General features: G+C 35.8%; 2 protein-coding genes across 5 annotated transcripts in view; one reads left to right on the top strand and one right to left on the bottom strand.

The window, feature by feature from the left end:
- Positions 1-796: 796 nt before the first annotated feature.
- LOC138186713 (coiled-coil domain-containing protein 137) overlaps positions 797-14,953 on the top strand; it is a 98,709-nt gene continuing 84,552 nt past the window's right edge. For 3 of the 4 annotated variants that reach the window (XR_011174969.1, XR_011174971.1, XR_011174970.1), the window contains exons 1-4: positions 797-987; positions 2,424-2,641; positions 2,710-3,355; positions 3,426-3,636. Coding sequence is in view for 1 of the 4 variants with exons in the window: in XM_069126827.1 (XP_068982928.1) it covers positions 2,565-2,641; positions 2,710-3,355; positions 3,426-3,635 (933 nt within the window). In the remaining 3 variants the exon portion in view is untranslated. Of the gene's footprint in view, positions 988-2,423; positions 2,642-2,709; positions 3,356-3,425; positions 3,784-14,953 lie in introns of those variants that run through there. The other variant, XM_069126827.1, reaches the window with a different exon arrangement.
- BORCS5 (BLOC-1 related complex subunit 5) lies at positions 3,826-5,462 on the bottom strand. Its single transcript, XM_069126828.1, has 2 exons — positions 4,681-5,462; positions 3,826-4,603 (listed from the first exon to the last, which is right to left on the bottom strand). Exons 1-2 carry the CDS (start codon positions 4,992-4,994, stop codon positions 4,108-4,110), a joined length of 810 nt encoding a protein of 269 aa, XP_068982929.1. The 5' UTR covers positions 4,995-5,462; the 3' UTR covers positions 3,826-4,107.

Below are 14,953 nucleotides of genomic sequence, written 5' to 3' on the forward strand. Positions count from 1 at the left end.
TCGAAGTTCTTCGCTAATTTCCATGCGATTGGCGGCAAAAATAGAAAAAGAAGCGCTATATACGCCTTCTTGTTCGCCAACACGTCAGTACGTGTCACACTACGTTCTCCTGACTGGCGTAAGCGGCACAAGTGGCTTTATACATACATATGTATGCAATGTAAATAAGCGTGTACGTAATGTAAGCGGCGCGCAAAAATACCCGTAATACTAAATTATCGGTACAAGCGGTAGCGAACTGCGTTGCCGATAAATCTGCACTTATTTTAATTAATCCCGTTAAAGAACGTGAAAGTCTTGCCACATTGCCAACACTGTGTATCCAGTCGAAGCGTCTTAGGTGCCGATTGGAATTTAATTTAAACGAAAATACAAAGTTATTCGTTCGTGTAACCGTGTTCTGTTCCCTTTTTAACAGACAGTCCAAACAGAATTTATTATCGACGTTGTATCGCCGCTCCTATTATTTCTTTCCTCCTACCTATTAAATTCGTAAGCGTTATTATATCTTGCATTTTAATCTACAATTTCAAACGGTTGTATAAGTCTTGTGTAAGTCTAAGGTTGTATGAGTCTCTTATTTTTTGATGGGGAAACTGGTTACACGTCCTGGAATCTCATAAACAGAACGAGTTGGATAAATAGCAATAGAAGGCACGAGTCCTCGAGCAAAGATCCACGACTCGAGATGTTCGTTATTTTTGTTGCAATTATAAAGATAAATATTCATCAAGCCGCTTTCGTATACGTGCCGCCATCTGGGGAAATGCAATAAACATTCGCAGATGGCGCTGCAATAGCTTTTAGAATTTGAAGCAGTTCGAATTCACGGTTTCGTAGTCGGAATAAAGCTTCTTACGAAAAAAGCACGAGTTATTACGAAACATTAACGAAGTGGTTTGCAATTGTGACAAATTGTTAATCTATAGATAGAAGAAGCACATAAGTAACTTTGAAACAACGAAAATTTCCAGGAATAATACATAGGTGTGTACATATATATATGTACATTTATCTTTGTTGTAGCCTATTTCGATTATATAGTAATTGGAAGAGATTCAAAATTGCAAGACGAGATTAATGAATAGCCGATTAAATTAACATAAGGATTTATTGTCTAAAATTTCATCATTTTATATGTACATAGATATATACAGTATTTTATACAGTATTCTTAGTCTTTAGTGATATTTTTAAATCTGAGTTCCATGGAAAGAAACGCTTTCATGTTAGGATCTTGTACTTTGTCGATGATCAATTTTTGCACGTCCACTTCGCTTTTTTCAAGTACCGCGCTTAATTTTTCTGCGTATTGAATCCATACGCAATTTGTGCATCCGGACATACAACAATTTGTGGGTTCTGTCAAGTCGTCTATCGACGAAACACTATTATCTTCGTTCTTTTCTTTTTCTTCAGATGATAACACTGATGATGTTCCATTGATATATTTTTTGGATATGGAATATATTTGTTGACAATTACATTTTTGGTTTCTGGCAATTGATCGAAAAGGTCGAGCTAGGTTCATTCCTGTTAAGATTCTACCTTGTAGATATAACTAGTTGTAAAAAAAAGGAATACGTAATAAGTATTTCATGATAGAATCGATGTTAGTTGTGTAGTTAGCATTAACGATATACAATAAAATGTTTTAATGCGATAAATTATTAAATAAATTTGTAAATGGTTGATCGAAATGTTTAGTAAAACATTGGACATTATCTCCTAACCTCGATGACCACTGCAACCATAGGCAACAGATAACATAGACTTGAACTTAATGAATTTTTCGTGTCGCACGTTTAAGAGCCCTCTTACGATTATAATATAACTTTTAATATTACCGATTTGGTAACGAAACGCATCGGCTAAATAAAGAATTCTGTACCTCGTTTGTGTTACAAAATATTATATAAGTTGTTAATAAATATTGTTAATAAATATTATATAAATTATTATTTAAATTGTGACGAGCCAGATGATAGGGGTGGATCATACATTTTATTTTAAACTATAATTTTATAGACTTAATATTCAAACTAACTTATTCGCATTCACTTTTCGAGAATCATCGTAGTAATATTCATTCGATACGACCATGCAACGTCTGAATAATAATTACGGTCGAACCGTGTTTCGACTCGTATACACATACATACAACATCCGTTATTATTTAGTACATCACGTCGTGAAATATATTCGCTGTTTCTATCATAATTATGTAATAACTTTCCTCCTATAATCCTCTAATAATCTTTCTTCAATTTAATAATTCGTTGTTCAATTTTTCACTAGATAACATATTAAAGTATTCTCGTTGATTCGTTAGTATTAAAATAATCAAAACTTAAATTGATCACATTTAGTATAACTGCAACAATGTTATTTTATCTTTATCTACAATTTCTTTTGTTTTTAGTTATATTCTATAATTGAAAATCAAATATATATTTTTGTAATCAACATTTTAAATCAAACATAAAGTCGCGCGTTCAAGCAGACGACGCGACGCTACTGTAGCGACCACGTGTAAACTGTGCTCGTTGTTTATCGAAGGAAAATGGGTCGGAAAATTCCAGGAAAAAAGCACAGAGGCGTAAAAGATCCTCTTAAGCAACAGGCAAAACGACTAGCAGAGTGAGTTGTGTGTTAAATATGCTTTATTCTCGAATTATTTACATAAGTTAGTGAACTGCCTATTATAGGTTAGAAACAAAGATAAATGCACCGCCAAAAAATGCAGACGAACAAGCTATACCGAAAACTTTAGAAAGAGTAGTGAAATTGAAAGAGGCAGTGAAGTCAGGGAAGATAACCAAAGTCAAGAAAAAGAAAAAGAAGAAAAATGCCCTCATATCTGTTGGCAATAGTTTGTGCTCTAAGCCTTTACATCCAAAGGCTAGACCAGATAAAGTTGTTCCTGTATTTCAACAGAGACCTGGTGAAAGTGAGGATAGATTTTTGCACAGAGTTAACAGGGATACTTACGCCTTTATTAATGAAACCGCCTTTGAGAGGAAATACAGTGTTCAAGTCAATCGAAATCCAAATACAGGAGAGATAGAGGGGCTTTCGAAATGTGAAAAAAATGAGATAGATGAAATTGACATGTTGAGGTCAAAGCATAAAAATATTAAAAAAAAGAAGAAAAAGAAAGATACTGATGAACCTAAAATGAGTAAGTCAGAGAAGAGGAGAGAGAAATTGAAATCCAGGAAACAAAAACAAATGGAAGAAAAAGTAGATGAATTTGATACTTTTAAAGATCAAGTTAAATTTGGAGAAGTTGCTCATGAACCACCTCAATTAAAAGTCAGGCCAAAACATGCTGACAATATAAGTATCTTTAAGGTAAAGTCTTTAATGCAATGTTCTTTTTAGTTATATAATGCTAATAATATTTGCTTATTTTTTGTTACAGCCTGGAAAAAAGAAACTGCTTCTTCATTCAATACTTAAAAAGAGTGAGAAGACAAAAACAGGGACTAAGAAAACAATAGCCATAGATAAGTCAGGAAAACGCAAGAATCTACCAATTGGAGAAAGGAGACAGTTAGAAAAACAGCAAAGTGATATCATAGCAGCATACAGAATGTTAAAAGCACAACGGTCGGCTGGTGTTAACGACTAGGGTATGTAAATGATTAAAAATTATGAAATGTTGTGTTTCTATGTATAAGTTTTTTATATTGATGTATGACTAGGATGCTATGAATCATTTTGTTGTAATCGCGAATTTATTTATTTTTATTTTAATAAAATGTACAATTCTTTCATAATATATGTATTTTTGAATTTAAACATCACATTCTTTTTATACAATTATACAATTATTAGGGTTAACATGAAAATAGATGTATATATGTATATATATATATATATATATATATTCTCATAGTCAAGATTTCTGTGCAACACATTTATAGGTACTAGAAATTTTTCCATAGGGACTAGTAATAAAGATTCATTGTTATTAACAAAAGAAACAGAACAAATTTCTAACAGTTTTTGCATTGAGTCAATTCAGATCATCTTTTAGCACCAGTGCAGTGTACTTATAAATTTTCTTAAGCTACCATTCAATATACTCTTTAACATTGATTTTATCCAGTAGTCCATACAAATGGTTCTAATCTATCCTCTACTGGTAAAAGATTGTTCAAAGTTTCAAGGCTCTCCAGAGTTTGATTCAGAAGAGAATGACATTTGGTTAGTTGTTTACTAAGCTCGTGTACTTTGTTCAGTTGTTCAGCAAACTTGGCAAACTTCTTTTGCCTTTCTGTTGCTAAATTAAGTATCTTTGTCACTTCTGGCTCGATGTTGATACATAGAGTAGATTGTTCAGCTGCGATCATTTGAGCATTAGTATTAAGATGATGTTGATACCTAGCACACAGGTTAAACAAACCAATGGGATTGAGTCTTTCCAGCACCTCTGGATCTCTGACACCTGGGGGCAAATTGAGAGTGCCACGCATGATAGGTAGGAACATGGGAATACTTTGTAATTTAACCAGATCAGGATCTTTGTCAGCTGTTGGATCTTGCATAGCTGGTTTCACTACTACTATGTTATGGATTTTATCAGAGGTAGTTTTTCTGTAATTAGAAATTACAAATTTATTATTCAAATAAAATATATTACTGAAAAATAAATTTTTAAGATAATATGTTACCTGTAGCTACTGGAACTTAAACTATTTTTACGTCTAGATATATCTTGCCCACCAAAACTTTTGCCTCTATATAGCTGTGACTGTTTATTTGTCATCTTTGGTGAATCTCCAATAGGTCTATTCACAGTGTAAGATATATATGGTAGATCAGAATCCGAACAAATGCTTGCACCAGGACTGGTACATCTCGGTGGTGTGTCTTCTGGTACTCTTTCACGATTTGGTACACTTTTTCCACGTCTCAATGGTATATTTCTTGTCCTGTTAGCGCTAGCGTTGTGCGTACCACCTTGAGAGCTCTGTTCCGATCCCATCCTATCTGTTTCTTTTAAAACTTTCCTCTAATTCTTTCGTAAGAATCACATTAAATATATACACACTTCTTTAACAATCTACATTAATCTCGCTCCACAATGAAAATTTCGTGCGGTTATTTTGTCATTAACGATACAGACAATTGATGTCAGGAATAATTATATCAATAATCGTCATGTTAGATTTAAGGCCATTTGACGTTGTTCGTTCTTGTATGATGTTTTAATTAACGCCGCGTTCGAAGTGTACATTTTTGTTCATCTCACAATTAAGGAAGTTCATAATAATTAACAATGATACGAACAATTTTTTCGATGCATAATAAATCTTTGATCCTGCCTTGATTACGTTGTAAAATATTACTTAAATAGTAACAGTATCGAATGTCGTTATAATACAGTCACTCCGATATCAGTGTTCCGCTCCTATTGTCAAAAAGTCATTTACTTTTAGTCATTGATTGTTCATGCTGCTAGATTTCACGTGTCGTGGCTGTTCTTATGGTGAGGACGCCATCTGTTAAAATTGTTCTCGAAGTTGAAAACACGGCAATTGTTTTTGCTCGATAACGTAATTTCCTGATATAATTTTCACGGATAGAATATATAGAAGAATGTAAGTATTATATGTTTTTCTTTTTCTTTTATTTTTGAACGAATCTCTTTCCACTTTTAATTTTAACAAAATAGTATTTATAAATCAAAAGAGTGATATTTTAAAGAATAAAAGCTGTAGTACCTCGAGTACACGATTTTGTTTTTGCTGTATATTTCGAAACTTTATTTAACGTTTATTTTATTCTCTGGATGTTAGTAGGAGCTGTTAACACAAACATACGTTTTATTATCGCTCGGGCAGCGATATATAAATCGCTGGGCCGCTGACACGGTTGATCATCGATTTTATCGGTTCCATTTTCGTATTTCCGACAAGTGTTGCCTAAATCTTTGATAACAGCCAAACACGTTGCAGCTGCCTTATGAATAGATAATAATCCTTTTTTTTCATACCTATTTCTTTTCTACACAAAAAATAGATAAGAGTATTCATCTCCTTTTCGTTAAATATATAAAAAAGAGATACCCCATTAATATTTCCACGAACCGCAAAATTTATCCTTATCCAAATTAAAGAAATCTCCTAAAAAAAAAAAAGTTATCTTATCCTTTTCAACAAAATCTCTACGAGATAATTTAAATATATTGGAAGATTCGCTCCATGGTTTTATTAAACCGTAATATTGCCCGGTATTGCGCAACATGGAAATTTTCACATTCTACTATGGGTGCAACGATCCTTATATACCAGGTTTGGATTTTATCCAGACTTTCCTCGCCTCGTGTAAGTTCGCCAAAGATATCAACATTAAATTTACATTGATTCTCGGCGTGACGCCGTGCATACCGTTAGGCTTCATTTTTCCCTAAGCTTGACACCAGAAGTTCGCGTTGCTGAAGCGAATTCTTGTGCAATCGCGTTTATATGTCAACGAACGACATTTTCTTCGCCGCTGAATCGCAGAGTTATCGGCCATTCGGTGTTATGCCCCGTACGACTATTACGTATTCGTGAAGATTCACGATTTACATTCTCTTATGTCCTCTTCCGTCTATTTCGTAACGTTTCTTCGTTCATAGGATTTAGTTTATAATGGAATTATTAGTAACGCAGTTATCGATATTTGCTTCGTACAAAAAGTTACAAGTATGTACATTTTTTATGTGATATCAGAAACGTGAGAAATCTCGAGGATAAGGAAATAAAATTCTGTTCTGCTTGCAAGAAAAAGTCGCTAACTTTGGTCCAGATTTGGATCAAATTTCGTGTTGTTATTTCTGTATTTATCTTTGGATAAATCTATCATATCGTTCTGAGCCGAAAAACCTTTATTGCACTTTCTTGCACGTCCTTTGGATTCGTAAACCTCCTTTAATTTATTCCATAATTCATGTGAAGGTTTGCAATGCTTCACATGGCATAGCTCACTCGAACTCATGGTAAGAATAATATCGGTTCTGGCTTTACCATCCTTTTTATTCCTTAAAGAGGTTTCATCCGCTGCTTCAGGTTCAATTATTGAATCATTCGCATATTCCCACAAGTCATCTTTAATGAGTATTGCCTCCATTTGCAATTTCCATGTGTCGTAATTTTCTTTATTTAGCTTTAAAATACTTAAACTCGCCCCGCCTGATATTTTTATATTATTTTGATAACTGTATTATCACGTAAGCAATTATTATATATTCGATAAAGCGCTCTTATGATATTTAACACTGAATCATCGATCACGCACGTTTTTTTTTTGTTTTCTAGGTTATCTTCTGCACTTCTCAATGTTATTACTATTAATAATGTTTTCATTAAAATAATAACCTGGGCCCATAAGCTGTTATTATTTCTGTATTTAGAGATAGGATCACAATAGCTATTATTTTATTCTTTTTACAAATCTATCACACCGTTCTGAGCCGAAAAACCTTTATTGCTCTTTCTTACATGGACTAGGGATAAAAACAAAAGAACATCTTAAACCTATCGATTAAATCTATCGATTGTATCTAGAACTATCTTCTAGTTACTATTTATTGTAACTAGCACATCTGTATATGGATGGCGAGCGCAAACTCACGTTGTTATTTTCAACATTTCTCGTAGACTCGTAGAATAGGGAAAAATAGTAGATGCGTAGTTCATCTCCGTTGAAATTTTCGTGTAAATTTTCACCTGAACCTCCTTTGAAATCTTCACAACAACCTTAACATTGGATGAGGATTTGGGCGAAGGAGATCTAGGTAGAGGTTTCGCTGAGAAAAGTACGTATGTACCTATTTTTGGCTGTTCTTCAAGTCTGCGAAGCTTCATCCAAGCCGGAGCCGGACCTTTCGCGATCCTCCCTTGTTAGTTACAATGTCCTACCTGGCATTCTTCCATTTTTCAAGATACATCGACATACTTGAAGTTGCTCGTTTTATATCTCCAGTAAAGTTATATTCTACAGGCTGTTACGAAGCAAGGTGTAAATATTTTTAATTAAACGAAGAAACACGAAGGTGGCACGAACAAGGTTTCTGGTTCTTTTCAGTTTCGAATCGAGGGGTGGGGGGTAGAATTATTTTCTAACCGAATTCCGAATTCTTCGTTTCATTGTATCGTTAAAACGTTCAGTTTCACGGAGAAACAGACAGCATGGAATAAGGTAGTCATAGATCCGATAAAATGTTGGAATTTAGTGGATGATGGTGGACAGCTGATACGTTCATTTTCGACCTTCGAGCATTCGCTTTCCACTTTCGTCGCGATTCGCGGTCGCTATTTTCGATATTAACAGCGGCCGATCGGAAGTCATTTAGAAAGCGCCGCGGCTTCTAGAGAGAAAAAAAGAGTACGAAGCCAGTGATTTTGTATTCGAGTAGCGTATCAACTAAGCGTCCGGTTGATATAACGATTCCCATGTATCGAGTAGAAAAGCGATCGGAAACGCAGTTACAACAGATATACAGAAATTTCTATGAAACGCGCGACACGCTTCACGTTTCATCGCGGCGCTTCCTCTTCGTCGCTTCCCGTGATTTTTAACGACCACTCGTTACCGAACACTTTCTAACTTATTGACGTATCCGAGCATTATCTTCACGGACCACGACACAACCATGGAAACGGATGGTCGGTCGTGTTTCTTATCGACGTAAAATGAGTGTACACGAATTCGAAACGCCGGACCATGATTCTTTAAATACGGGCCCCGCAGCCAAACTATCCACGTTGTTGTCCCCTGGTAGCGTAAAAATTCGGTAATTTACAAATGCACCGTAAAATAATATATTTGTAAATATTCATTTAGGAAGATCGTGTCTTCCTGTTTGATATTCCGAGGTTCTAGGGTACTTGGCTTTCTCAAATAGTTTTCTCTATCTGAATCATTTTTTATGCTTTCTATATTATTTGATTGAAATGGAATTAGTCGTTATTGGGTGTCTTTTAAGATTCTGTAATAAATAGTTCGCCGAAAATTGAATGGCCGGAAGGACAGAGAAAACGAAAATGCAAGATTGAATTTTAACACTAGAACTACCGATAGTTAACACGAAGCTGTTTCTATCACAACCAGTCAAAATGGCTGGCCTTTGAAAAATTCATAATAATAGAATATTTTTATATTTTTCTTATTGATTTATTATTTTCTTACTGAAGGAATTCCATTGTACATTTTTGGTATTATTAGTCCATCTGCGACCATGATCGACCTAAACGAGGGTTGACACATTTATAAAATTGTAGAACCAGTCATTTTGACTGCTGTGGTATTTCTAGTGTTTACAATCTAGCGATCCAGTGGTCGGTCCGGAATTTTCCTGATAACTGATATCATCATATTGAATGATACGCGGTAAAAATTTGGAAAACGTGTGGCAAGTTGTAGAAAACGAGGAAACTGGTTAATTGGGGTTCGATAAACAGATTGCAGGACCCTTTTACATTTTGACTGATATTGGTATAAGTAGCCTTGATACAAAGTTCTTTTGAACTATGAACACATAAAAAACAAAATAAACTTCATTATACTATTCTTTTAATTATCGTTACGAAAGTCATTACATCATTACGGAAAAAAGATGTAACATTAAGTAAGAATTTTAAAATAAAATTGTAAAACCAGTCGATTTGACTGGTGTGGTAGTTGTAGTGTCAAGAGATCTTATTTACAGATATCTATTTCGAGGAGCTTTCAGTCGATTTTTATTTTTAAGATAGACAGTTATTAGATCGATAAAGAGTGTTGCAATTTGCCACGCATGTTGATTATATTTGAAGAAAATACAGAGTAACCCTGATGCAACGATCTTTACTATTAAATTGTTATACAGGGTGGTTGGTAACTGGTGGTACAAGCGGAAAGGGGGTGATTCTACGTGAAAAAGGAAGTCGAAAATATAGAATAAAAATTTTTTTTTTTTTAATTTTTCCATCGAAACAACGATCTACAATGAGATCCGTTATAACGTACCACACGCGTACCGAGCGAAAATTCAAAGTGGATTTTCTCGAAAACAAAGCCTCAGACGAAAAATTTTTATTCTATATTTACGACTTCTTTTTTCGCGTAGAATCACCCCCTTTCCGCTTGTACCACCAGTTACCAACCACCCTGTATATTTCCCACCATGTGTCACTTTTAATGGCTGCCAGATGACTCGCGTTGTTCTAGTCACCCGAAACGGAAAAATCAAAGACAGTTTCAACTTACATAAATGTACTTACTATCCATACTAGAATAAAAATGTGTTTCATCATATTAAAAAAAAAAAAAAGAAAAAAGAAATAGCAATGACGAGGAACGACGATATAAAAGCTTCAGCTTGTTCAGACGATAGAAAAATGCATACTATCACAGATATTGAAGTAACTTTACTACAGACGATAGAAAGACATCAATTTCATAGCGTAACGTGATACAACGCGCGACCTGTTCCAAGCGCACAATTTAGAAGAAATCTGTTGACTCATTATTAAGATATCATAGCAGCGAGTATTGCGCGCAAACTTACGCTAAGAGGCACGAGAGCAAATGGAATATGCATGCATAAGGCGGTGATGTCTCGTGCAAGCTGTTTCAGATTCCAATATTCCTCTCGAGTGTTGCTACAGTTACGGCCAGACGCGGTACAAGCCTGAATTCTCGAAAATTTCGAACTTCTTGACGCGTTCTAGCTCGTGGTCCGGTTTTTTAATTTCACGTTTCTGGCAAAGGAAAGAGAAAAAAATATACTTGACCGGTGTTTTCGTGGCCGGGATATTCCTCGTGAATAATTCATCGCGGAATTTCGTTCTGCTTCGGAACAATCTCGCGATATATACATACAGCAAGGAGGGGGGTGGGGGCAGGCGGAGAATCTGAAAAATTGTTATTTTCCTCGACTGTCGCGAGCTTTTCTTTTCTGTCTCGTATCGTTGCCATTTTTCCTCCGATTATAACTATCTAATCTTTGTTCCCGTGTTCACAAATATACACAAACACTTGCAGAAACTTCTTACAAACATATTACGCGTCCTGTGTGAAACATTTGCAGATGTTTCATTTTTGTACTCGTACAATTTCGAATCAATCTGAAAACGTGTACGAAAGTTATAGGATATTTAACGTGATTATAAACTTCGCGCGGATCATCCAGATATTTGCATAGTTAATTATTCATCGTATTAACGATATTAATATTTAATCGGGCTATCTTTAGCGATAATCGAATCGTTTAGAAGCCGTTCAGAAGGCACAGCCACTACGTAACTGTGTAAATTGAAGCAGAAAAAAGTGGCAAGCAATCGTTCAAGCTCTCCTTGTACTTTGCTATTAACCGTGTTATCTTCTCGTTATAAATGAACTTTCAAATTGAATATTAATTATGTACCTATACAACGAATGATGCATTTGAAAAATTAAAAAAAAAAAAAAATAAAATTTAAAAATAAAAGGTGGAGTTGATCAACTTCAGATCAACTGAGAGGCTCATATCCTACATATACATACGTATATTGCACACATACACTGACTTTTTACCAAGCGTATGAACCTCCTGTGACTTTTAGACGTATAGATTTTCAAATTGGCTTGAAACTTTATTATTATTAATCGTGATGGCCGTAGCTCGTTATGATAAAAATAAAATTTCAAAATGTCTCATACATACTTATACATGCTTATGCATGAATATTCTCTCTTTCGTGACTGACCAAGTAGCTGTTGGTTTATCAAATTGAAAACAGATAATATCTTTTTAAGCAACGTCAACCTTCTCCTGCAGGCTAATGGTACAACGAAGAAAAATTTTATCGGAATAAACGGCTCGTTGAGTGGTTAAACGCTGTACGTGTAACAACAGTGTTTGCCATCGTACGAAGGTAAATTGCACGTTATTACATCGTCCACGATTCTAGTAACATTTTTTGCACGAAAACGGTGCTTGCGCTGATTACTGAAATTACGCGTGTACTCGTAATCGCGATACGTAATTTTCATGCTTTTAGTTTGTTCTATGATTTTCGTTATTCCCTTTGCTTCTTTCCGATTTTTTTTTCTCCTACTGTTCACTCCGATGTTTGATCATACTTCCTTTTTTGTTTTTCAAATATTTCACAACAGTTTTTCGCTGGGAAACGTGAAATTCAATTATTAACGAAATGATTTTGAATTTCAATGAAACGCGCGCAATCTCTTGCGGTTCTTTGAAACGGCCAGCGTATAATTTGATAATATTTTCCACGTATAAGAACCTCTTATACCTTTTTGTAAGGAATGATAAACTGTTAATTCATCGTCTAATCGTTTATCCTCCTCTTTCTTCTGGTTTTTTCCTTACGTCAACTTTTATCTTAAATTGATTAGCGCGTTATTGTTTGTTGGCACGTGCATGTTATTTTTATAAAACGCGACTTCTTGGACGCGTTTCACGTGTCGGCGGGCAGTTTCACAGAGTTATTTGCAATCAGGGAGAATAGAGGCAGTTCCCGTGGCCATTTCTCGCGCGATCGTTTTTCTTTTCTATGGGCAACGATACGCGTTACCTTCTTTCGCCAGTTATTTATTAATCGCGCGCACGGTAACGCGAATTTCAAGAAAGGAGCGTTTCGTTCCGGCTTCTCCGGCACGGGGACACGTTTGAATAAACAATCTCGTTTCCCGACGAATTTTTCTTCCTCCGGAACTTGCCACGTCGGGCCGAATTCTTTCTCTGTGACAAACGTTCTGCAACATTTCTTCTAGTCTCGGTCAATTTCGTCGACACGCGTTCCTTCAAATGTTGAACGCCTTGGACTATTTAACTAACTTTGAATTATCGTCGTGGACGACAGCTTATCTGAAATATCGTCGAACGAAACTAGACTACGAGCAACATAAACGCAAGTCAAACAGAAATTATAGTTTCCACAGTCGATAATAGCAATGATTATTGCTAGGTTGGAAGCTTTTATATTCTATTACGTTAACCAGTCAAGAAATTATCATCAACTTTTTGATCTTCAACTTTTGATTTTTGAATTTCTTTTTTTTTTAAATGACACGAAATTTAACATTCTCCAAGTTAATTAATTAATACGTAGCTTTCCGTAGCCACTAGATTTATTGTTCATTGAATATTCACAACCTCGAATTTTCTGAATGTTCTTTCCGATCTCCTCGACTCTTAGAAGCAACGTCCGCCCCGAAACTCGTCAAAACGACGAATAATCCAATAAACCCTAAAATCACCGAAACACCGTAATCTCGGAGAGCATCGTCACGCTTCACAGCATCCGCCCGAGGTCTCTCAGAGACGATTTCCGTGTTGAAATCTCACGTAGGATGCCATATCGTTTGCCCATGATGCCGGTGCACGTGCGTTGGGAAGGCAGGTTGGAATAAAAATGAAAATTTCGGGTCAAGGCGAGTGTTTGTCGGACAGAGTTGACACAGCGATATCTAGGTGGATCGACGACGGCTACCGGCAAAGTCTCTTCTTTTAAAAACCTAAAGAGCGGTCGTGGTTGCTCCCTTGGAAGTCGCAATCTCCGGATAAAGATCGTCAGGAGAGAACGCATCGACGTTAGAGGATGAGAGAGCGTGAAAGAGAGAGACGATCAGCGAATATGGGGTTGAGAGAGGAATAAGAAAAAGAGGGCGTGTGAAGGGTTGCGCGTGGCATAGGGGGGTATAAAAGGCGGCATTAAATTTAAATTGCTCGTATCCCTGCGCGTCTAGCGCGAAACTTCAAGAGGTAGCGTCATCAAAAAAAAAAAAAAAAAAAAGAAGAAAAAGGATGGAGAGACGACGACGTTTCGTCGTAAAAAGACAGTCGCGATGTGTATCCACCTGTCTCATCCACCAGAGATTACAGCTCGAAACGCGATACCGCTATCGAACAGTCAGATCGGAATCACGATTTTATTCCGTTTGCTCGAAGGATTCCTTCCTCTTCGTTTTCCTTTTTCTCCAGCGAACGGACAATGGTCTCCATCCTTTCTAGAAGTTCATTGGAAATTCTTCCTGGCCGTCTCTGGAGGATCTCTGTATAGTGGGAACGAGTAAATTTAAAAATTGAAGGCGGGAATATTTTTATTTATCTATTTATTTGTTTGGTGGTCGATGGGTGAAGAATTTTGACATTTAGGTCGATTTTGAGCGTAAATATGAATTGCTTTGGGGATATAAGAACGACGATGTTGCATAGTCTGATTCATTAACACGAGCGTTTTTATCGATTCTTTATGAATTCGCTCTTTTAGTAATTTTCGTGTCAGGTCAACATACAGTGGCTGCAACAAAATATTTACACGCATCCCCGTGTTTCGATAAAGCGGTTTTTATCAGTTTCTATATTTCGTTTCTGTAGTGTCTTGCGCAATCGTATGAAAATACTACGAAATGACACGAAGTTTAGTATTCTTGAATGTAATTAATTAACACGTTAATGCTGTAACAAATACAGCGATGCGTAAATATTTTGTCTGGCAATTGTATTTATCGTTGGTCGAATTTTCATTATATCTTCTATTATACAGGGTGGTTGGTAACTGGTGGTACAAGCGGAAAGGGGGAGATTCTTCGCGAAAAAAGAAGTCGAAAATATAGAATACAAATTTTTCGTTTGAGGCTTTCTTTCCGAGAAAATCGACTTTGAATTTTCGCTCGGTACGCGCGCACTTTATCACGTCTCGTTATAACGGATCTTACTGTAGATCGTTGTCTCGATGGCGAAATTAAAAGAAAAATATTTCTATTCTATATTTTCGACTTCTTTTTTCGCATAGAATCACCCCCTTTCCACTTGTACCACCAGTTACCAACCACCCTGTATACAATCAAATAATTTCCCTGTTAAATGTGTATGCTATATGCGTACGAAATAATAATTTACAAAATCCATTTCCATATGTAAATACTCTCGTAAAGCTTGTCACGTTTGCTTTACATAGAACGACTATG

The sequence above is a fragment of the Bombus flavifrons genome, chromosome 14 (assembly GCF_040668555.2).
Source record: "Bombus flavifrons isolate JBK064 chromosome 14, iyBomFlav1_principal, whole genome shotgun sequence".
NCBI lineage: Eukaryota > Metazoa > Arthropoda > Insecta > Hymenoptera > Apidae > Bombus > Bombus flavifrons.